The 25377-nt window shown below is 36.9% G+C and overlaps 1 protein-coding gene across 1 annotated transcript in view; it reads right to left on the bottom strand.

The window, feature by feature from the left end:
• Positions 1–25377, bottom strand: part of LOC127412109 (E3 ubiquitin-protein ligase MARCHF8-like) — a 139041-nt gene that overhangs the window by 17903 nt on the left and 95761 nt on the right. The window contains exons 3-5 of the mRNA XM_051648192.1: positions 18996–19046; positions 8278–8357; positions 6349–7179 (exon numbers count right to left, since the gene is read on the bottom strand). Coding sequence (XP_051504152.1) covers positions 6349–7179; positions 8278–8357; positions 18996–19046 — 962 coding nt within the window. The remainder of the gene's footprint in view (positions 1–6348; positions 7180–8277; positions 8358–18995; positions 19047–25377) is intronic.

Raw genomic sequence — 25377 nt, 5'->3', positions numbered from 1 at the left:
TTTTTATTAATTAATGCCATGTACAATATAACAACAACATATCAAAAAATAAGGACAAAGATATATAAAGACGTACTTAAGAATTATTGTTAACAAATACAAAAACAATTGACAGGACATTAAAAATGGTGTCTGGGCACTGTAATATGTAACCTATATTATATACTATATTTTAATTAACTAGAGCAATTCCAAAGGATATTCCCTTTATTTTCCTCCTGCCTCCACTTTTTCCCTCCTCCCCCTTCCTTTGTTCTATCTTTTCCCTTTTTCTTTCCTCCACCTCCCCTAAACTACTCCCCCCCCCCAACACACGGCCACACACCCCCCATGCCATCCGCCATAGCAACAGCAAGGGGACCAACCAGATACACACCACAGGCCAATTCTCCAAATGGAAGCTCCGGCCAAGGCACCTGTGGTGAGAAGGGTGATTTCCCACCATTGGGGAATCTGGTGAGACACTCTGTTGATGCAGGTTTACCACAGCAGGTACCCAGACCATGCTGCCATTGCCAAATCGTACCATGTCTTATGACCCATGAGCATCATCCGTAGACATTCAGAGTAGTCATACATGTCATATCAGTCAGGCACCTTTTAGTTTTAATGGGAGGTTGGACCTGCGGCGTGCACCAGCCAGCCCCCCACCACCAACACCACAACCACTGACCCAGATAGCGCAGAATGAGAGCAGAAATGACCGGCAGGGGCAGTGAATGGAAAGAGCAGGGAAATCAATGATAGAATTAATAACCACAACAATAAATGTACTGATAATATTAATAATAATTAAAACAGTTGTCAAATTTAGAAAATCTATAATTTTATGTGTGAGAATGCAATATATTTTGAGATTTGTGTTTATAGAGGATGAGAGGAAGGATAAATGGTTATATAGTAATATACATAATAATAATAATAATAATAATAATAATAATATGCAAAATTTATAGGAGGAGAGAAAACAAAAACATGAAATACAACATTTAGAACATTATATCATATACAAGTACCACCAATCTCTATAATATTAATTGTAGAGGATTTTAGAGTAATTTGAGTAATATTTGTATTTTATAGATATATTATATATTAAACTTATACTTAGAGACACATTAAATAGTGCGGGTGTTTACAGATATTCAGACACATATGTGAGGCATCAACTCACCAGCTAGGTTAATATTTAGGGATGAAAGAAGTGGAGTGAAGATTTGATTAAATTTATATGACTGATTTTTAACTGTAGATATATAATTCTCCTTAATGACATGATATCTTAAAAGTAGCAGCTATTGTGTAACTGAGATTTGATCTTTACTTTTCCAATTGAGTAACATTGTTTATGGGATCAAAATCCAGTCAAATGTATTGCGATCACGGATCCAAAAATAATAAGCGTGAATCAAAAAATAAGCACAGATAAAAAAAATAAGCGCAAAAATAAATAAAAAGCGTAGATCAAAATAATAAGCGCATATCAAAAACATAAGCATGAATCAAAAATATCTAAACATTTAAAATATGCTGCAAAAAACAGAAAAATTCAAGCAAAGTCATCAGAATTGTAAACAAAATCATGTTTTCCTTTGCTATTTTACTGTATTGAAAATATGAGCAAAATTGTTTTTTTTTTGTACGCTTACGCTCTATTTTTCTTTGCTTTTGTTTCCAAGTTCTGTGCTTGATTTTCCAAAACTTGTGAGTTTCATGTAAATCAGGGGGTGTTTTGCGTCCCTATTGGTCCACTAGTTCTTGTTTGACAGCTCCTCCTCTAGCCAATTATTCGAAGAGAGGAGGTGATGTCACTCCAATGCAACTCCGACGGCTGCTGCTCAATATTACATTATTTGTGGTTGATAGATACGCTGCTTGTGTCTGTTTTGAGTATTTTCTACCAGCTCTAGGAAAAATGTGTTGTCCGAGTAGGCCATTATCATAGTCCGTTAACACATGTATCAACTCGTTAGTAGTTAGCAGACTCTTTAGTTTGTAGGTTATTGGCTGCATATCTATAAAAAAAAAGAAATTAAAAAAAAACACAAGGCTGGGTTGGTGTGGATGTTTGATGCATGTTTTTACTAGCTGTACCAATGTAGTCGCGAGTTCAGAACCCAACTTGATCTGCTTTTCCATGAAATAAAATCCAGATCCCGACACCTATTACAATACTGATGAATATAGAATTGCTTACATATAATTGGACTTTTTTTTATTTTTTATTATTATATCAAAAATCTAAAAGGTGTGCATTATTGCTGACACCTACATGCACACTTTGGAGTTGGTTGTATGTTGTAGGTCATTTGCTTCAAATGTATCTGAAGTTGTATGGAAATGTTTTTGATGTGTATGCTCCAATGTTGCTGTATCTTTAGAGACAGTCCCTAAATTTGCTTGATCACTCATTTCTGATTTTGCTGCAGTATCATGGAAAAAGAAACTACATGTAGCCGTGCCAATGCAATATTACATTGATTTGATGTGTTCTATAAGTGGTGGTGGTTTTTCTATACTCTTGTTTCCAATTGTGGCTTTAATAGAGTTGCTAATTTGTAGGTAGTAGAAAGTGTTCTTTTAATGAAGTTGTTACCAGTAAACAGATGATGCAAGTGTCTGATAACTTCTCCTTTCCATTTTATATTATTAAGACGTGTTTTGTAGATTGTAAAATCAGGGTTATGCCATATGGGTGTTGTTAATGTATTAATTTGCCACCAAGCAGCGAGTGTTATTCTAATCATAGTACTGTTAAAAAGGTTATGCTGTTTGATATTTGTGAACGAAGGGAGATCAGATATGGTTATTTCTTTACATTCTGCCTGTTCTAACTCTAGCCATAGGTTAATGAAACTGTCACATTTGATTCATTTGCAAAAACATTGTAATTGAGATACTAAGTAGTAGTGTTGGAAATTGGGTGCTGTTAGACCTCCTTGATCTTATTTTGTTTTGTTTTTTTAAGTGTTTGTAGGCTTATTTTAGGATTCTTTTTTTTCCAGTAAAATTTGCTTATTCTATTTAATTATGTGAATAATTGATATTTGGCAGTATACACATTTTAACTGTTGCTATACGACCTATGATGGAGAGTGGTGAGTTCATCCAGCAATTTAAATCTTCTATTGTTTTAATAGTGGAATAAAGTTGAGTTTGAATAAAGTCGGAGAGGTTCGGGGATATGTGTATTTCTAGGTATGTGATATTATTTATTGTATATGGTGTGTTCTGTAAGGTGCAATGGTGCTAGTAGCTTGCGGTTTCATATTCAGTGGTAAGATTGTTGATTTGTTCCAATTTATGGAATAGTCTGATATTTTGGAATAGTCATTAATGAGTTTAATTGTTTCTGTAAGTGATGTCTTTGGGGTTTGTAAGAAAAGTAATATATCATCAGCATATAAAGAGATTTTATGGTTGGTGTTATGTAATGAAATTCCATAGATATTTTCATTCTGTCTTATTGCAGCAGCTAGAGGTTCTATGAATAGAGTAAAGAGCAATGGGGATAGGGGCATCCTTGTCTAGTCCCTCGCTGTAGCTGGAAAGGTGCTGATATGATGCCATAGATGATCCTATTCAAATGCATGCAACATCAAATAAACAAGAGTAAGGTCAGAGGTAATCAAAAGTAATACAAGAGTAATTAGATTAAATTACCCAAAAATTTAATCCAAGAGATTACGTTACTGATTGCAATTTTAGTAATCTACTTTGTAATCAGTAACGGACTGCAAATCCACAGAAGTAATCTACCCAGCACTGCCAAGACATAGTATTTAGCCTAATAAACACACAAGGGGTGGAGGATGAGCAGAACTTTGAGAATGATGGGTGTTCTAATTTTGTGGGAATCCAGCTATAAGTTTCTTTAAAAATTAATTACAGGTTTTTCAGATCAGCATATTGATTTCTCAGTTCTTTCAAGCACTATTACATAGATGGTTTTCCAAAGAACTAAAGTAAGCTGTACATTCAAATGTAAACATATAATTTTAAATAAAGCATACGTATAAGGGGCTGTTTAGTTGGATCCTGTTCTTGCGTTAAAAATCCAGACGAAGCATGCAGTTGTTTTGAGATGCATTTTTTTTAAAGTTCTTTTAACATAGTGTCTTAAAAATGCAGCGCTGAAAAAAAACAAAAAAAAAACAGTGATACGCGGTGCAACGGTTAAAGATCACGTCTACATGGAAAAACAATTATACAACACAGATGAATGCAAAACGCTTTGTGTGAACAGCCCCTATAATTTTCTCTGTGGAATCAAGCTGTACCCCTTTCGGTTCTAATTGGCACCATTATATTAATGTGTGTATACTGACAATGTTTTCCTCAAAATGTAAATACAATGTCAAAAGCAGAAAAACAGGTATAGATCCTGCAGTATATAATGCAAGTATAGATTCTAAATAGACTGAAACTATCCAATGCTTTTCTTCATAAAGATGCATGCTTTATCCAGTGCAGCCCTTCCAAACAAACACACAAATACACAGGCATGTGTACTGTTTGTCCCAGGTAAGAATTCATCCATGGCATAGGTCAGGCCTCAAGACACCTGAACATGTTTTGTGGCTGATCTTCAAGCCTGGCTATTCCTGTTTTAACTCTGTATTAAATACTCACTGATCCGCAAATGCCAGCTATTTTAAGAGCACGTGTTTTTAAAGCAATGCGTGATAGTGCAAATACATGTGGGAAACCTCACACATAAAGAGGATGTAAAGAATTCATAAGACAAACATTGCCTGGTGAAGCTTAGGTAAAGTGTTAGGCAATGTATTCAGTTTAGAGATGAATAGAGCTTTTCAAACAGCTTCTTGATGTAGCTGCTTTCCAAACAAAAGAAACTCTTTGTATCCAAGTGAAAATAACTGGGGGCTTCACTTGAAATTACTTATGTAAGATGTCTGAAAAAATTTCATTTGTGACAACCAAACAGTTGTCATATATGGACATGGACTGAGTAAATAAGTAGTAGTTTTTCTTCCTCAGTAACTACGTTTGCTGTTGGTAAGCTGCAGCTCTTAGTCAATTACATACCTCATAAGTTGCATTAATTGTTTTCTGGGGCATCTGAGTGACTCTGTAGATGAATATCAGTAAAATTGCACAGAGCTGAAGAGCCACAACCAAATCTGTAATCAGATCTCAATTTTGCAAGACTAAACCAAAGAGATACCATACACAGGGGTTCAGTATTGACTGGACATTATCTTCTGCTCTCTTGTTCTCCATCTTCATCTTACTAAGGAAATCTGCAAAGACTTTTCATGACAGTGCCTGTATATACCTATAGAATGCTTTCCGTTTGCATGACCATTCTTTTTAATGTCAGTTGCTCAGCTGCGCACACCTTCGGAAGTACACAACCTTCATTCTGCCATATTTGCACATGGGAACTTTAAGTCGCAGAAAAATTATGTACTGACAATGCCAATTGGCTGATGGCAACAGAAGTATGTATACAGTCACAAACTCTTAACAAGCAACTACCCTACTGATGTGACATGAAAGGCAGCAGAGATCTCTTGGTCTCTGGCAAAACATCTACTAATTATATACATTCACTTTATTAGGAACACCTGTACACCTACTTATTCATGCAATTATCTAAACAGCCAATCGTGTGGCAGTAGTGCAATGCATAAAATCATGCCTATATGGGTCAGAAGCTTCAGTTAATGTTCACATCAACCATCAGAATGGATGAAAAATTTGATCTCATTGATTGACCGAGGCATTGATGATTGTTGGTGCCAGACGGGCAGGTTTGAGTGTTTCTGTAACTGCTCATCTCCTGGGATTTTCATGGATAATAGTCTCTAGGGTTTACTCAGAATGGTGCCAAAAACAAACAAAAAAAACATCCAGTGAGCAGCAGTTCTGCAGTCAGAAATTACTTGTTTATGAGAGGTCAATGGAGAATGACCAGACTGGTTTGAGCTAACAGAAAGCCTACGGTAACTCAGATAATGACTCTGTACAATTGTAGTGAGCAGAATAGCATCTCAGAATGCACAACACGTCCCTTGAGTCGGATGGGCTACAACAGCAGAAGACCATGTCGGGCACTTTATTAGGACCATAGCATTCCTAATAAAGTGCTCAGTAAGTGTATATCCTGATAACTCTATCGATATATAAATTCTTGTTCTTGATCGCTATAAGCAGAGGACTGCAAACTATCACACTGCTAATGTGGAACACAGCACACATGCTCTAACAGGAAGGAGAAACAGGGACTTGTTAGAAATGATTATCCAGGTGAAGGATGAATAAATCTAGAGGTGGAGCCCATGGGTAAGAGGAGCCGAGCGGGAGTGAGTAAGCCCCACCAACCTGCAGTAGTCCCCAGACAGGGAGTAGGGTGAGAGCAGCCCATTTTTCTCTGACACTGGAGAGGAGCACTGATTCAGGTCGCTGTCCTCCTCAAGGGAACAAAGCGGAGCCCTCAATCCATCTGCCTTTAGCTTCCACCTGGACGAGTCCTCCTCGAACACCTCGTCATCTCCCACCTCCTCTAAACAACAAGACTCACTGACCTCCAGAAGGGCACTAGATGACTTTGCGATGTGCAAACTGGAGGCGTGGCTTCCCATCTCAGACACCTGAAAGCTTCCTGCGATAGAAGAGTGGGCGAATGGAAAGAAGAGATGTAGGAATTTAGAGTTTCTTTGGAGGTCTGATTGGGGAGGACCAGAGGGAGCCAGGCAGTGCTCTGTCCTGTGAGTAGAGATATATTTATAGTTGTTGAAGAAGGATGGAGGCTGAGATGGAAAGGGTGGAGTTAAGTTGTCTTTTTCTTTAAGGACTTTGGTGTGGCCAACTTCCTTGTGCTCGTCTTTCTCCGCGCCCAGCTCCCCATCTGAGCATGTGCGGTCTATAAAGTGAAGACCAGTACACAGGCTATCCACCTTTTGGCCCACATCATTCAGAGACTTGGAGAACTTGAGACTGCTTCCCTCTGGTTTTAGGCTGACTGGTGGTTTGAGTAAGTAGAGCCATTCCGTGCCAAAAAAGGTCTTACTTTTGGGCTTGGTGGGAGAGTCCAGACAGAGTGTTGTCATGGTGACACTCTGTGATGCTGAGATGTTACCATTAGAGTTCAACAGGACTACAGTAGCCTGTAAGGGCTTCTGTGAGCCCACGTCCTGAGCGAGGTCATTTGAACTGCATATGAGAGGAGAGGAGAGGGGTGGGACAGAAAGAGAGGTGCAGAAACAGAGATGGGAAGAGAGAAAACGGACATAAAGAGACATGCAACATGCATTAGAGCAGTGATTCCCAACCAGGGGTACTTGAGAATGGTCCAAGGGGGAACTTGGAAGGATTTTGATTTTGCTTTGTTAGACTTATAAAAAAGAAATTACCACTTTCAAAAATATTAGAGCTGTCAATAGATTAAAATAACTTGTCACTTTAATGTCTTTATAAAAAACATTTCTATGCAAACCATTCATAAAACCATTCTTACACTAATTGCCAAACTGAATTAAATGTCACAATTTATGCAAGAATGGAAATAAAATTTCTAGTTTGGCTTTGATAAAAGGATACCAAAATCAAATTTCTGTCATAATGTACTCATCCTCATGTTGTTCCAAATGACCATTTTTTTAATTTTTTTTTTTTGCTAAACAAAAGAAAACATTTTTATGAACATTCTGGTCTGAAATATTGCCCAAAAATATTGCCCAAAATTGACATAAAAGAAGTCCATGGAACTTGTGTCATATTCCAAGTCTTCTAAAGACATACAGTGTTGGTGAGAAACATCCCAAAATTTGAGTAATTTTCCAGTGAACATCTTGAAGTCTGTTACATAATGGAATATTCATTAAAAAAAATAATGTCCTTTTGTGTTCTGCATTAGAAATTTAGACATATGGGTTTAAAAAGACATGAAGGCGAGTACATCTTTTGGTAAACTATCCCTTTAAGCCATACTTAAGTGGCTGTGGGGGTTTATAAGACAAAGGTTGGGAAACACTGCATTAGAGAACAAATGGAGACAGATTATAAAAAGAAAGGTGGAAGAAAGAGGAATGTAAGAAAAAAATGGCAGAATAAAGATGGATGGCAGTGCTGGCCCACTGATGTTCAATATTAAAGAGACTAACAACCCTGCCATCTCGGAGTTAGTTTTTCATATCAGGCTTTTTCAAAGTATTTTCTTACTCTCCTGTTGTACCCGTCATAGAGATTGTTTGTATGACAAGACCCTACTGCAGGAGTTCATGAGCTCAGTTTAGGGCAGGGCAAACCTACCTGCATATATCCTGGTTGGAGGGTGTCACTGAAGTCCTGGGGAAGACACAGGGAGCATTTACAGAGGTTGGACTTCCTGCCTATACACAAAACAGAGAGGATAGTATTAAAATTGAAACATAACACATTAAAGGTGTGTTTTTTTTTTGTTTCATTTAATAATACTTCCTCCAATTACAGTTTAATATGCAGAGATAACTTTGACCATTCATGAGTTTTGGGGTGGGGACAATCTGTTTGCCCAAAATGGAAGAAGCTAGGAGTGTTTAGAAAACCTGTATGGATTATTTTTATGTATTTGCAATTTCGTTTGGTGCTGCAAATGGTGCATAAATTATACACTTCACATTTAAAGCCGAAATTAACTCTATGCAAGAACATGAACACAGGTACTTCTAGCTACGCAAGCTCAATTTCATGCGTTGTTGTGTTCCAAGTGTTGCATTCTCAATGTTGGCGCAAGAGGTGCTATAGCGGACATTAGTGTCAATTGTATACTAGTAACGGTGAGTTCTCTCTTTCAAGCCTTCTACTGTCATAGTGGAGAAACAGTCTGAAGAGAATATTGCTGAGCAAGTAAGGTAAAGTCAATTTTAGAAACTTACCTGAAAAAACAGCACATTCGGTTTATTGGCACAAATTTTAAAGGTAACTTTTTCACCCCCTTGGTTTGTTACTGCCACAGTTACACAAGAATGCATGATAAGCAGGTTCAACCGGACCACTGGTCAAGCGCTCAAATCTGCATACGTGTATCTGCATAGTGTTTCTGGCCTAAAGAATTAATATTTTTGCAATGTCTGAAAGACAAGCAAAGAACTTCTGTCAAAAGGAATATTTCACTGAAAGTTATTTCACCAAAAAACTAACTTTGCATGGAATTTCTAATCAAAAGGAGCATGGATTGTATTTACATTATTTGATTCCATCTTTTATGTCCCAGACTAATTATCTATCGATTCTATCTGTAACAAACAGAGAATTTATAGCCTGGAGCCTGACATGGATCAATACAGGACGGAGTGTCCAGAACTGCCCTCCACCAACACACACACACACACAGGCTGACACGCATACTCACAGAAATTCACAACTCCAAGAATCTATTAGGAAATAATGGTGTGTTTTCAGGCAAAAGAAATTATGAAATATGCCTGAGTGAACACTCTCCTCCTTACATTAGTTCTTCTGTGCAGTTTTGTCCAACCATGATTTCGAATCATGATTCACACTCCTGTTCGTTGGGATGCCAAGGCCGGAGACCACAAGTGAAAATTCTTCTATTTTAAATTTTTCTAATTTAAAACTTTTTTACATTTCAATGATATTATTAATACAACCATTTCAGTAAAAAAATGTAAATTAATTTGAGAATATCTTAGTATTTGGCATGTCTCCCTTTTGCTTTAATGGCAGCATGCACTTGAGCTGACATGGACTCCACAAGTCTGTGCAAAACCTGAATGTCCATGTTATTCCAGCATGATCAGAGAATGTTCCAAAAAGCATCTTGTGTGCTTGAATGGAAACAAGGAAATCTGATAATTTGTACAAAGGAGTTAAGATGGTCATTGTCACAAATTTGCTAACTTAAGACCGATGTAGAGTGTTAATAGAGCAAAGCAAAAATTATTGTTAAATGTTAAATATACTTAATTTATTCATTTTACAATAACATTTTTAAAACACTTTTTTAAAAAGGTTTAAATTAGATTTTGAATCTCAAATTTGTAATGTGGTTGCAGACTTTTGGCCCCACACTGTACTATATGTACACGCTCTATTCTGATTGTGAAGGCTGCTTCATGGGAACTGAAGATATATTTTAGAACATGAAACGTGTTTAATGTGTGTAGCATTGCCGAGTCACTACCCACAACCCTAGTCACCCCAGTGAGTGAGATGAGGTGTCTTTTCAAGCCTTACAGAGTGCATGTTTGTGAGGGGGGAAAAAGGGACAGCTTTCACGGGCCCAGCCACTGAGGGGGGCCCCAAGAAGAGATAGATCAACACCCCTGATAGTGCTATGTTGTCCAAAGATCGCCTGCCGAAGATCGCCAGTGACAAATACTGGAGCAACATAACATTTTTTATTGTATTGTAGTAGATGCTTCACCGGTGACGTTTTAGGGCTGCTAAAACCGTGACATAGACTGCATGTGCAACCCGAGCAACTGCAACTGAAGGAATTAAATAAAGCCAATGAATAGCTTTCTCCAGTTGTATTAGACCTCCTTGGCTATTACCTACATACTAATCTTAAAGTCCTTTCAGTTAGTTTAAGACACAGACAAACACAGTGGATTACATCAAAGTCATTATATAACATGGCACTGCTGCACATATTGCAAAATAAAGGGATTATAGCAATGACACAAATTATGGTAATGCATGCAATAAAGGATAGTTCAGGGCCTGTTAACACATATAAGGAAATACATCATTACACACTCAAGCCTTTCTCATAATAGCTTTATTGCATAACTGATAGACAACCCAAGTGCTGATGCAGTAAGCATGCATTTCTGTTTCGCAGTGAGGTGGATTTAGGCAGCACGTGATCTTTTGGAATGACTCTTAAAGCAATAAAAAGGAAATTAGGAAAAAGTTGCATACGGAAACTAGGGATGCACCGACACCACTTTTTCCTCTTCCGATCTGATTCCGATATCGGAAATCTCAGTATCAGCCATACCGATCCCAAGCCGATACCAGTGTTGTTGTTTTTTTGCATAATCAGTTTAGAATCTCTACATTATTGTGTGGAACTAATTGGGAGTACTCTTTAATATGTAAAGAAACAAACTTCTACACATTATTTCAATATAAATTTATAGCTTATTAAGAAACACTTTATTATTAACTAGTATACTGGATAATGTAGCAGCAAAATTAACAGTAATTCAAGTCTTCAGTAGAAAAGAAACCAGTGTTTTATTTATTTATTTATTTATTTTTTTTTTCAAAAATGTTTTAACTTGCATCAGGATTAAGATCTCTTTTTTGTTCAGTTTAGTTGTAAGATCAGTCCATTTTCATTCACAGTTATTTTTTGGAACCCATTCAACATAAATATTGTAAACAAATACTAATGATAACAATAATAATATTGTTATTATTATTATTATTATTATTGACTTAGTATTAAATACAACAGTAATCTATTTAAATCGTGCACTTTTTAAACCCTCACGCTTTTATTTTGACATTCTAAACTCTCCAGGAAGTCCTGTATGTGTCTGTTGTAGGCACAGTAGTAGTTCTTATTCAAATTCTGGTAAAATGCTAAATGCATATTTTAAGCGAACCGAACTATTGAGCATCTACATCTGAGATGTTGTTCGTGAGTAGCGCTCAAATATTGCGCACCGCTGTGATGGCTAAAAATAGCCGTAAGTGCATCACCAGCCTGTGCGTGAGTTTGTCAACAGAGCAGCACCATTCACTAACATGCTGGTGCTGCGCATACTATAAATTTACTTATTAAACACAGCCTTTTGTAATTCACAGAGCTAATCACACGTCTTCAAGTGGCTTTGAATAAAATGCACAAGTCATATGAGCTACTTTGTGTTTTATGGTTCTTTTGTGTCGTTTTTGGAGTTTGACAGTAGAGCCCGACCGATATGGGATTTTTGAGACCGATACCGATTTTTGAGAGGGAAAATTCACCGATTATTGATATGGTGGCCGATATAGTTAATTCGAGCTAGAATGAAAACAGACCTTTTCTATGTGGATTTTTCAGCGATTTTGCACCGATATGACTATGCAAAAGGTACTCAGAAGGCTGCTTTCTTAAATATTTTTATCAAAGAATATTTGACATTATTATTATACACTGTCAACAAATTCTAGAAATGAACACTGAGAAAATAAAGAATAAATAAAAATACGATAAATAGCTTAATAAAAATCAGTACTGTATGTTTAATGTAAGTCAACTGCTGACCATTAAAATAAAGAATAAATAAAAATAAATAGCTAAAAGATCTGTACTGTTTAGTATCAGTCAAATGCTGACCATTTAAAAAAAATAAAATAAAAAGCTGAATAGCTTAAATCCGCCCTGTCTGCAGAGCCACCGTCAGCTCAGAGTCAGCTCTGTAAACAATGGAGTCGCAGCGTGCTCTGCTGGACAAACTATATTATGACACCGATTCTAAAGCATTGTTTTCTGCATTATATGTTCTGAAAAAAGTTTTCAAATCTGCATATATCGGTGAACATTTAGCCTTAAAACGAAAGGCTAAAATCGGCCGACCAATATGTCGGTTGGGCACTACTAAATATTGACAACAATAAAGCTGTAGAAACTGCTAGCAGTTCTAAAAAAGTGGCATTAAGGGTGCTTTCACACTACAAATTTCGTTATAGACCCAAAGGTGTTTAACGTTAGAGTTTGATTTGCTGGTTGGTGCAAAAGCAGTTAGTTAGCAGTTTAAGTGTGCGCCACACACACTTTTTCTTTAAAAGGTGGTCTCGTGAACTCTGAAAGCATTTCTAATTGCTGCATGTGTCTAAATAATTCGATAAATTTAGAGAACAGCTCATATTCATATGCATCCGCAGCCACTGCCATTGTGTCATGTGAAGTTTTGGTAGTCCAAAACCAAATCCAAAAGGGGCAAACACTCATAACCCAGTGAATCTGGCATCTTCTCCTCCTCTGTCACCGTCTAGTTACAGTGGTTAACAGCTGTTGCTAGGAATCATGGTGGTATTCGTGTTGATGCGAACGTACTGCGGTTCAGACCCAAATAAATCAATGAGAAAAAAAATAAATGCAGAGGAGGAGGGTAAAAACCACCTAAAAAGCTGTTCAAGGCTCTTTCATGAGAACCAAAAGTCCTCAGTGGCTGGATAGTCTTGAGTTAAACTAGAAGTGTTTCATAGAGCAGGTGACCCTGACATCTATTAGTGCATGTAAAGGGTTTATCTGTTAAGAGGCTCAATGTTATGCAGTAGTGCAGTAAATCTCCACTAAGAGGAAGAGATCCAAGTTAGAGTGAAAGTGCTTGACAGACATGATCCCAACATGAACTCACTTGCTACTACTGTATATTGCTCCATGCCTTTGAATAGTGAAATCAATGCAAATGCAGCTTAGGGTTTATTTCAATAGGGTGATAAAAAAATTAAATAAAAAAAAAAAAAAAAAACACGAGAACAATTTAATAGACCCAAACATACTCTAGTATGTGAATGCAAAGGGCCATGTTTACAACTGGTTTTTAGATGCATTCTGAGCGATCCATTTGACAACGCTAAAGACAGGTGTAAACGGGGTTCCAAAATGTTTTAAGATTTGTCCACTTCAGCCACATTAGTAGGTTGCCGAAAACGTAAGTGACAGCACTGGGCTCATAGTGTAAACACTCATCCATTCAAATGCATCTGATTAGCAGCAAAGCACTTCCCACTTACCTTTCAAACAACCATTGGACCAAAACAAGAGTTTTAAACTTTGCCGGTTACAAGCAGCTTTAAAAGAAAATAACTGCCCGATTGGAAAATGTAAAAAAGTCCATGCATATAGCCTATATACACAAGACATACATAAGGAACTACTTCAGTGTGCCTGATATCAACATGCAGTATCTAAAGCTCAGTTAATACAGCTAATCCATTAACCCCATTTAGCATGGTAATTTTCCCAAACACTCTTACATATTCAGGTCTTTAGAAACACAGCACATACAGTATATCTATCAACAATGGATGTCCAAAATACCCAGATAGAGTGTAACATTTTAAAAATATTTTCAAGACAATTCGAAAACAATAAAAATTAAATATATTTGGAAATATTTTGATGTTTTATTTTTCATAAATGAAAGAGATAATGCAACAAATCAGGACAAATCAAGAACAGGATTGATTGTTTTCACACTGAAATTTCATGATGCAACTGGCTGTCAAACACATATTGAGCAACACATAATCTACACATGTGTAATGTATGTGTAACTTACACTGATCAGCCACAACATTAAAACCACTGACAGGTGAAGTGAATAACATTTATTATCTCATTACAACGGCACCTGTCAAGGGGTGGGATATATTAAGCAGCAAGTGAACAGTCAGTTCTTGAATTTCATGTGCTGGAAGCAGAATTTTTTTTTTTTTTAAAAATGGGCAAGCGTAAGGATCTGAGCGACTTCGACAAGGGCCAAATTGTGATGGCTAGATGACTGGGTCAGAGCATCTCCAAAACAGCAGGTCTTGTGGGATGTGTCCAGTATGCAGTGGTTAGTACGTACCAAAAGTGGTCCAAGGAAGAACAACCAGTGAACCGGTGACAGGGTCATGGGTGCCCAAGGCTCACTTAAGCGCGTGGGGAGCGAAGGCTAGCCCGTCTGGTCCGATCCCACAGAAGAGCTACTGTAGTACAAATTGCTGGAAAACAATGCTGGCCATGATAGAAAGGTGTCAGCACACACAGTGCATCGCAGCTTGTTGCGTATGGGGTTGCGTAGCCGCAGACTTGTCAGAGTGCCCATGCTGACCCATGTCCACCGCTGAAAGCACCTACAATGGGCATGTGAGCATCAGAACTGGACCATGGAGCAATGGAAGAAGGTGGTCTGGTCTGATGAATCATGTTTTCTTTTAGATCATATGGACGGCCGGGTGCATGTGTGTCGTTTACCTGGGGAAGAGATGGCAGCAGGATACACTATGGAAGAAGGCAGGCTGGCGGAGGCAGTGTGATGCTCTGGGCAATGTTCTGCTGGGAAACTTTGGGCCCTGGCATTCATGCGGATGTTACTTTGACACATACCACCTACCTAAAGATTGCTGCACACCATGTACACCCCTTCATGGAAACGGTATTCCCTGATGGCAGTGGCCTCTTTCAGCAGGATGATGCACCCTGCCACACTGAAAAAATGTGTTCAGGAATGGTTTGAAGAACATGACATAGAGTTCAAGGTGTTGACTTGGCCTCCAAACTCCCCAGATCTCAATCCGATTGAGCATCTATGGGATGTGCTGGACCAACAAGTCCGATCTGTGGAGGCCCCACCTTGCAACTTACAGGACTTGAAGGATCTGTTGCTAATGTTTTGGTGCCAGATACCACAGGACACCTTCAGAGGTCTTGGAGTCCATGCCACGTCAGAGCTGTTTTGGTGCATGAGGGGGACCTACACAATATTAGGCAGGTGGTTTAAATGTTGTGGCTGATCGGTGTATGTGTAGCTTATGTGTAATTAATCGGTGTATTTCTCAGGCACTTTTTGAGTCTAAATAAATGCACAACTTACATTATTTCAGAAGTACACCCAAATGACAATAGTCATATCATACTTTTCATGTGTTGTACTTGCTATAAGTTTACTTTGATGTTGTTTCTTCTTCAAATAGCAAAGTCAAATGTAAATCAAGACAATCAGTGAAACATCAGTGCCACCTTGAGTTAGAAATAATGTATATTATGTATGTGTACACGCATATAAAATACTGATGACAATTCAACATTGCTGATAGTTCATTGTTGCACAGAAAGTCAACATGATATAGTATTTATTTGTATGAATATTGTACTCATTTCTCTTGTAATACACAAAGAAATAGATATCCTGTGATTGTAAACTTAAATAGATATGAAAATTGATAATATTTAAATGATAAAAAAATATAAATTTATGGAAGTGAAAAAAACAAAAATGACACTTGCACACCTCAGGTCTCTAGAGACCCTATAAACTTTTGGTACATAAACCATTTTATATATATATATATTTTATTTATTTATTTATTTGGGTCAGTTGCTAGAACTGTCACTTGCCCAATTGGGCCAGTGCTGCATTTATAACATTAGTGCAAGAAAACAAGTGAGAGAGCACAAAAATTACACTGAGCGAACTAACCGATGAGCGAGCGCAATTCTATTTAGCTCGCAAAGATGCGCAAGCACATAATATACTGGATGCGCCAATTCACAGTTGCGTGCAGACACCGAGTGCACTCTCCTAGTACTGTCCTCGCTCTTTTCCAAGTGTCTTAGCAGCAGCTATTACCAATATGTAGAAAATAGCAGGGAAAAAACCCACTTAATGAATTTCGTAGCAGGATTGCACGTCTTGCACAACATTTTAAGTATCCCCGCACATTCCGTGTTCACAGTGCGAGAAATCCCCACATTTGTCGTTTTTACATGTTGGTGAAAATTAGTAATCCACACATTGGAACACAAGAAATCAACAGTTTCTTTCTATAGGACTGAAAATCCACGTCTCTCCGTGCATATGTCTCATCATCATATCTCTCCATGCAGCATAGACTGTTTAACATGCATGTGCTCTCGTAAAGGGACAGAGCGCTAGTTTTATTCCCATTGTAAAAAAAAACAAACACATTTTCTCTCATTAATTCGACTTTAGAGATGAAGCGCTGAATGAGACGTAATAAACTTTGTTAAACCTCAGTTATACACGTGTCTGGAAATCACAAGCTGCTCAATATGCAAAAAGTATACATTTAATTAGGTTTGTTTCAAAACGTAAACATTAATTCGACATAATGCCGTTTGATATGAAAAGAAGCAAGATCACTATGGCTATTAGGTTATTATCATCAGAGCCGTTCAGCTGCAGGGTGAAGATGAATATTTGAAACAGTCTACTTCATATCATCCTCATAAAACACCTGTTACATGTCTCATTTCTGGACTATACAGGTATTTTTGTTTTTGTGCTTTGATCAGTCTGTGTTGGTCTTTAGGTTGTCTGATTTCATGTTATATACACGTTCTTAATTCACAGATTAGGCCTAATATCTCCCTAATGTATATTACATGTCACAACTGATTTGGTAGCAAGTCTCTTCTCAGGGATTCATATTTGTGTTTGTTTTTGAGTTGCCACAGTATGCAATAGACTGGCATGTCTTAAGGTCAGTATTAGGTCAAAAATGGCAAAAAAGAAACCGATTTCTCTAGAAACTCGTCTGTCAATCATTGTTTTGAGGAATGAAGGCTACACAATGCTTGAAATTGCCAAAAAACTGAAGATTTCATACAAAGGTGTACACTACAGTCTTCAAAGGACAACTGGCTCTAACAAGGACAGAAAGAGATGTGGAAGGCCAGATGTACAACTAAACAAGAGGATAAGAACATCAGAGTCTCTAGTTTGAGAAATAGATGCCTCACATGTCCTCAGCTGACAGCTTCATTGAATTCTACCCGCTCAACACCAGTTTCATGTACAACAGTAAAGAGAAGACTCAGGGGTGCAGGCCTTATGGGAAGAATTGCAAAGAAAAAGCCACTTTTGAAACAGAAAAACAAAACAAAAAAAAGGTTAGAGTGGGCAAAGAAACAGACACTGGCAACAATGTAATAAATAAATATATATTTTTTTTTTGTGCATCGCACTATTTATAGGAGATAGATTGAGGAATACTAAAGAGGCGTGGAGATGCAGGGGGTGGAAAGAGGTCCTGGGTCTCTAAAGACCCGAGGTATGTGCTTAAGAGTTAAAATAGCTTGTAAATCTTGTGCTTAGATTAAACGCAGGCATAATTGCGTGAAACGGTGCACCGTTTTTTAATGAATTTTTTACATCATCTTTTTCTTGTACTTTTTTGCACTTTATCACACAGTAACTTATGTCATTACAAAAATCAGAGACCCTCCCCTTGAAATCTGAACACAAGCAGTCAAAAGAAATGTGTTTTACCACCAGGTGTAAACAGTGATATGTCTAGACAGAACACTTGTGATCAGATCGCCCAAAAGACATCTTAATACCAGGTGTAAACAGGACGTAGCTATTCAAGCTTGATTTCACACATCGTTGTGTTTCAAAATGTTTCAGAATGCAATTCATAACTCAAGAACAATTAGTGTTACCGAAAGACGTGCTACAGTGGGCATTGGCATAAGGACTCTGCTCCTATAGTCAACTTTCTCTTTCAGGTTAACTACTGTCATGGTTTAGCAACAGTTTGAAGGGAATGGGGCTGTGTAATTGTAACATGTCAACATGTTTATAGTTGGTTACCTGAACAGGAACTCATCCTCTATTGCCCCCTTGAGTACTGAGGTTTGTTAGTACTTTGGCTTGCTCACAGTGGGCCTAAGGATAATCAATTTTAAGGCATGATTTTCAGTTGCATTTTCATCATCATTTTCTGTTACAGCATCATTTTCTGTAAAGCTGCTTTGAAATGATGTGTTATGAAAAGCGCTTTACAAATAAAAATGACTTGACTTGTTTTGTTACCACTACAGGACGTTGATCTCTACGCTGGCCTAAGGCATATGGTTTTTATTAAATATTAGACAAATATACAGTTGTTCCTTTATAATATGGAATGGGGAATCCAAGATTGATTAATAAACAAACTGGGGTGGTACCTACAGTATCAAAGTACAAAGCTTCATTGAACTAAGGAGTATATAGCTACAGTAAAAGTGTCTATGCAGGAATAAACCAAGATCCTTGTGTTTCTTCATTTTTTCTTTCTCATTCTTTTAAAATTCATCTATGGCACTTTTTTTTTCTTCTAGTCCAGACAAAATGTCCTGACCATCAATTTCCTTTGCATGGCAAAGTAAATAAATATAAATTATTTGAAAAGTCTTGCAAGGAAATGGAATAAAATAAAGGAGAGAATGAAAGGTAGATGCAGACCCCCTTGAAGGCTAAGCCTATCTCTCTGTTAGTCTCTGTAGAAGAGGAAAAGAAAAAAAAATGTCATACCTTTGAAATGTTGCTGGATCTGCTTGCAGAATGACCAAGCGGTTTCTCATTCTGTGTGAGAGAGGAAAGGGTAGAAAAGTTATAGAATTCTTACAATTCAATTAAAAAGAAACAGAGTACATGAGAGGAAAAAATTACCTTCAAGTACAAAGTTTATACCAAAACTGACCGCTAAAAGTGTTTCAATAACACTGCAATCTTCAGTTGTGATTTTCAGTGAACTCTAAAATTGTGTGCACTCTGAAAGATGTAACACATAAAATAATACATTGTAAGTGATTTAACAAGACGATTTCTTTAGTTTAATGGTCTTTAAACTCAATATTTCTCAGCTGGTTAATTCAACCCTCAAGCATTCAAGAGAGATGTCTGTTTCCTGCTGTGATATTATTTATAGATCAGCTGTGACTGGAGTCTAAGAGGGTTGGTATATTATTGGCATGTTCTACTCTGTGACACAAATCAGTACAACTGCATTACAAGCATGAATGCAAAGCAGCTGATATATGCCCGTTTTGAGATTATTGACATCAGCCAATAACAGTGTTCGCATGTCCGATTACCAGAAGTTGTAGTTCCCCCTTATGTCAATTCCACAATTTTCCAACAGCATCGACAATGGATATTAAAGAATGTTTCTTTTCAAAGTTGTTTATTGGATGTTGAGCAAGTATTGTATTAAGCGTCCTTTCTAGCTATTTTTGCCCTAACTGAATTGTATTTACAACATATCTATCAACTTTATATCAGCTATCAGCCGATCTGCTCTCTAGATATCAGTATCAGCTATTATAATACCTATACTGGTCAATTACAAGTTTGTAGTAGGCATCTATTTTTCTATTAACTTCCCTCCTTTAGTGGCTGAATATATGTGGCTAGACCCCTAATCATTTGAAGCTGCTTTATCTACTGCATAGATGAACTCACTATCATTTGAAAAGACTTAACATCCTTGAAAAACTTTAAATGTATACTTTCTCTGTACTTGTTAACTGCATTTAATGCTGACATTCACTCAAGTATAATCTTTGTCATAGATTGTCATTGTTTTTCATCTGTGGCATATTTGCAGTTCCACAAATTCAGTTAAAAATAGGTCACAAAGTCATTGGCTTTGGCTTCCATTAAAGAGGTTCAGTGAAAGACTCAATGAATGAAAATCCACTTTAAAGAATTAAAATCACATTCATATATACAGATCTTTCAGAGAACACCTCATTCTATTCATCTCTCCTCAAGAAAAGCATGTCTCAATTGGGCTCCTTGTGCCATAAAGAAAAAGTACATCTTTGTACAACAACAAAAAAGGACATCTGCCAACCATGTCTTGCGCGTCCCGAGTCTGTCTCTTTGTCCTCATTGAACTGACGGAGACAGGGACACTTAAGGTGAGGTGCAAGGACACAGGCTGCATTCACACAAATACAAATGGGTGAATCTCAAGAAAGGATATCAGTCAAATTTCACTCATAAATTTAAATAAACAAATAAATAATATTTTACATAAAGTGGAGCCTATTTTTGTACCATTATGCATTGTGACATTTCAGGTTTTTTGTAATTCTCATTTCTCTCATTATGATTAGATTTTTCTAATGAGTCTTTTCTTATGCAAAAAGAGGAAGCTCTGCTTAAGTCTTGCATCATTTACAAAAAAACAACACTGAATATTCAAAACAAGAACAACAACCAGCGTTATATAAAGAACAAAATATCCAGAGGAAAACTCACTACCCTAGTATTTCCAGCACAGAAATGGCACTAATATCAGTGCTTGGCAGAGAAAAGCTCTGTAACAAAGAGCCTTTTGGCACCATGAGATATGATTAGCAAGTGGGTGAGTGTACTTTGAGAGCTCATTGTTTTTCCTCTGAACTCAACTGTAACAGTGAGTGTCCGATATGTGTGAGAGCATGTGTAGCACCAGAAGGACATATTCAATTTATCTTTAATGATTCCTTTGCTTTTTACTCATGTATCTAGCCCTCAGCTGTTACCATGGAGATACAGTGGAAGGGGGATTGAGTATCCCTGCTGGTTACTGTCTTTCTGTCATTAAGGAGAATTTCAGCCACATTAGAAATAAAAACAATGAATCTAGTCGTCTTTCCATACATACTGTACATACACAAGGTGATGGTCATTTTGCTATCACTTTACCAGTTCAAAATTAGACTAGTCTTGCTGAATAAGGCTGGGAAATATATTGAATATGGTTTCCTGACAATATAAATGTAAGCAACCTCATGATTATCACAATGATTTTAATTTGGTTTTAAACTGAGCTTCCTAAAAAGTCATTAGACTAGTTTTGTAATACTTCCTTGTCTCATGATTCCTGAATATGAAAACTGAGTAGCAAAAACAACACTAGTTTGATTCATTTTTGTGAAACACCTCAATCTATCCATTTAACAATCAATTTAAAACTCTGATTTAAAGGAATATTCCGGGTTCAATTCAAGTTAAGCTCAAATCAACAGCATTTGGTGCATAATGTTGATTACCACAAAAAAGAATTGACTCGTCCCTCATTTTCTTAAACTAAAATCTAAAATGTAAACAACTTTACAGTTCAAATAATACAAGATTTAACAGAAGAATTAATGGAAGTACTGCTATAAAATTATAAGCTTCACATTTCTGTCTTTAAATCCTCCAAAAATTGACCCCAATCACTTCCATTGTAAGTGACTCAATGTATCCTGAACGAGAAGAAATTAACTTTTTGTGGTAAATCAACATTATGCCACAAATGCTGTCGATTGAGCTTACCTTGTATTGAACCTGGAATATTCCTTTAATTTCTTTGTCATCACTCAAAAATGTTCACGCAAGTCACTGTGGCATTTTACATGTTTTTAAATGTTTTAGTAAAATATATGGAGGTAATATATTGCTGTTTATTACATAGTTGTTACATTTGTGCATATAAGGGAAAATTATGAAATAACATTTAAATATCATTCATCCTTGTGCTAATTTAGTGAAAAAATCCCTCAATTATCTTTAACAAGCTTTTACTGTTCTTCTTACATTACACATTTTGAATCTACTAATTAGCAACAATGGCTGTTTGGATAAAGTTTCAGTTCTTGGAAAAATAAAAACCTTTAAAAGTTATTTCAGAACAAATACATAGATTTTTTTTTCCCCAATATTATATAGAGATTTCACAATATTCAAAAAATTTATTTATGCTATATGGCAAGCATGACATGACAGGGCAAAGTTCCTCAGAGTACGAAACAGAGAGAATGTGAACTTATCTCTCACATTGCAGGCCTTGGTTGCATCCTCATGTTTGTCTCTTATCTCTGGCTATGACACATCAGTGCTGTCAAACCCCACTGTAGGTAAACTGCCTCTGCATGCCTACATTACTCTTATCACTCTAGTGACCTCTGATGTTCACGAATATGCAGCAGGTCTTTGAAATTATGGTGGCTTAAAGGAAACGGCATGCAACACAAACCAGAGATTTAAGTCTGCATGTAGATGCCCTTCAGAGAGGTTATATTTTAAGGATAAAGGAATTAATGTGTCAAACAACAAAGTATTGAAGAACACATAAGCCCATTTCACTGTGGATATAGCTTAGAGGGAATGGACAAGAAATTAAAAGAATTGTTCACCCAAAAATGGTTTGACGGCAATGGCGTTCTGGTCATGGGACAAGTGAGACGTTTAATGTCACTGACATCAAACCTCATCTTTATTTAAGAGCTTTAGTGGAGGGCAAGAATTTCAGTGAATAACGACTTACATTTTGTTACTGTATGGACATCTTTTATGGTGCTTCTATCATCATTTTGGAGCTTGACAGCACCCATCCCCATTCACAGACAACTTTTTTTGTACTACTACCTATTTTTGCAATGCTAGTGGCTCAGAAATCACACACTTACTTTAGGTTAAAATCTCATACTTCGAAAGAGGAATAAATATGTCTTGTAGACTATTCTACCAATCCTTAGGATGAAAATCAGACAATAAAACAGGATAACATTTATAGGAGACATGTGCATCTAAATAATAGGTTACGTGTACCTAAAAGTTCCAAATTTACTATGTGATTGCATAGATATATAAATATACCCACATATTTGGCTGAGTGCTTGCTTACAAGTACTTCAGGTTGTAGCTGTGTTTTCGGCAACAGCAGAAATGAAGTGTTGTTATGGATCTGCATGCTTCAAGTGTGTGGGCAGATTCAGAGTAATGAGCCAACCTCTAAGGTTGCCATGAGTGCACGGATAATGTAATGACACGACAAATGCATGGCTGCTACTTGAATGTAGTATGACAGGGACAATTAAAGGAGAAAACAGCATGGTGAAGTTTGAAGTAGGTGAAAGGTATGTACATATCACTCAACATGCTCATGTTATCTGGGGCAGTGGGCTGTAGGGAGGGGTGCCATTCCTTGCCTCAAACTACATTCTGGGGTCAAGTTTGGTAACTTCCTGCCCTGTTTCACATCAGCCTTAAGTCATATGTTCCAAGAATCCCAAGGAACTGCCGCTGTCTCATCACCCTGCCAGACAAGGTCTGCTTTGTTTTCTGAGATTTAGTCTTTTACCTGGGAATGTGGGACATTTCTTCCACCTGAGGTGATATGACTAAGGCTTTAAAAAAATGTGCTAAAGGTGTCAAGTGTTTCCTGGAATATTCTCTCTGCCATGTTGAGGAAAACAATGTTCATAGTCTTGGTAGCCAGACTTTTGACTTTTAATAAAAGTTCTGGTCAAAGTTGTAGGTTAATCTGGCCAAGAACTGCACACTTAAAAGGAAGAGACCATCTGACAAACATGTAAAAATCACCAACTGACCAGCTTTTTTACATAATGTTAATGAAACAGGGAAATCTTGTTTATTGTTTAATCAATGTCTTCTGAATCAAACCAGTTGGTTTTGGATGAGAATAAATCAAAATTTAACTCCTTTTTCACTGCATATCTTGCCATTGCAGTCTCTAGGCACAATCATTATTTCAAGCTTGATTACACTTCCTAGTGCTTGACACATGCGCAGAGCACTAGATGGTGCTAGGAAGTGTAATCAAGCATGAAATCATGATCGCCAAAGAGATGGCAGATTTCAAGATTTATAATTCAATTTAAGCTGCATTTTGGTCTGTTCTCACCCAAAACCGATGGATTCAACCATGTCATACGGATTACTTTTATGCTGCCTTTGTGAATTTTGGAGCTTAAGTTTTGGTCCTCATTCACTTGCATTGCTTGGACAAACAGACATTATATCTCCACTGAAATATCTTGGTTTCCATTCCGCAGAAGAAAGTCATGCGAGTTTGAGATGACATAAGGTTGAGAAAAAAGTGAGAGAATGGTAATTTTTGCGTGAACTATTCCTTTTAGGTTAGGGTTAGGTAAAGGGTTTCTGTGGAACTCTAAATAAACACAAACACAGAATACAAATAATCACGTGTTGTTTCTCAGTAAGTTATCATCCAGACATCTTTATGTACTACAACTACTACTGTCTTAAATGTACTAGTTATGTACTACTAAATGTCTCAAACAAAACTCTCAAACAGTGTTAAATTACTCAAAAGTAATCAACTACAAATGTTATAAATTACTTCTCTAAAATTTTAATCAGATTACCTTTGGGGATGTGCAAAACTACCAATGTTCATAAATCGAGCACTTCAACATGGTGACTAACAAATATTCAACAAATAAATAGGCTAAATACCTATAACATTAAACTGCACAAAACTATCACAGTAAGTAAGAAATAAGAACGGATCCAATATAGAGCGGCACAAAATGGCATATGCGCATACTGAATGCAGAACAACGCGCTTCAATTTACCTGAAGTGCTTCGGGTGATCCTCGCTGTGCAGAACTGCAAAATAATATAAAGTTTAAACCTTTTTTACTGCATTTAAGTTGTGTCAGACAGAATCAGCAAAAGACTTTAATCTCTCCACAACACCTCACAAATACAGGACCATTACTTACTACTTAATGGGAAAAGTAATCACATCATTAATTACATTTCACAAAGGTTTTTGCTTTTCTGCTCAAAACAATGTCAATATTTCCTCCTTGTTCATTGCTGCTGTCTCTTCAGCTGTCACAGAAACACAATCACACACATATACACAGAATTCATGTTTTAAAAGTACTCTAAACAAACGTTATTTTACAAATGTAACACAAGTACTGTACTTAAAAGTAACTTAATTGAAGGTCAGTAACTGGAATCTGATTACAATAATTTCAATTGTACACTACATTTTGACTAAAAAGTAATTCGATTACTTTAATTACTTTTTAATCAGCTCACACACAAAACCTTGGAAACTTCTGCAAATCTAGAGATTAGTTCTTCCTATTGTGGCAGCTT

This window comes from Myxocyprinus asiaticus, chromosome 21 (assembly GCF_019703515.2).
Source record: "Myxocyprinus asiaticus isolate MX2 ecotype Aquarium Trade chromosome 21, UBuf_Myxa_2, whole genome shotgun sequence".
Lineage (NCBI taxonomy): Eukaryota > Metazoa > Chordata > Actinopteri > Cypriniformes > Catostomidae > Myxocyprinus > Myxocyprinus asiaticus.
This window is presented reverse-complemented; position numbering and strand designations above follow the sequence as displayed.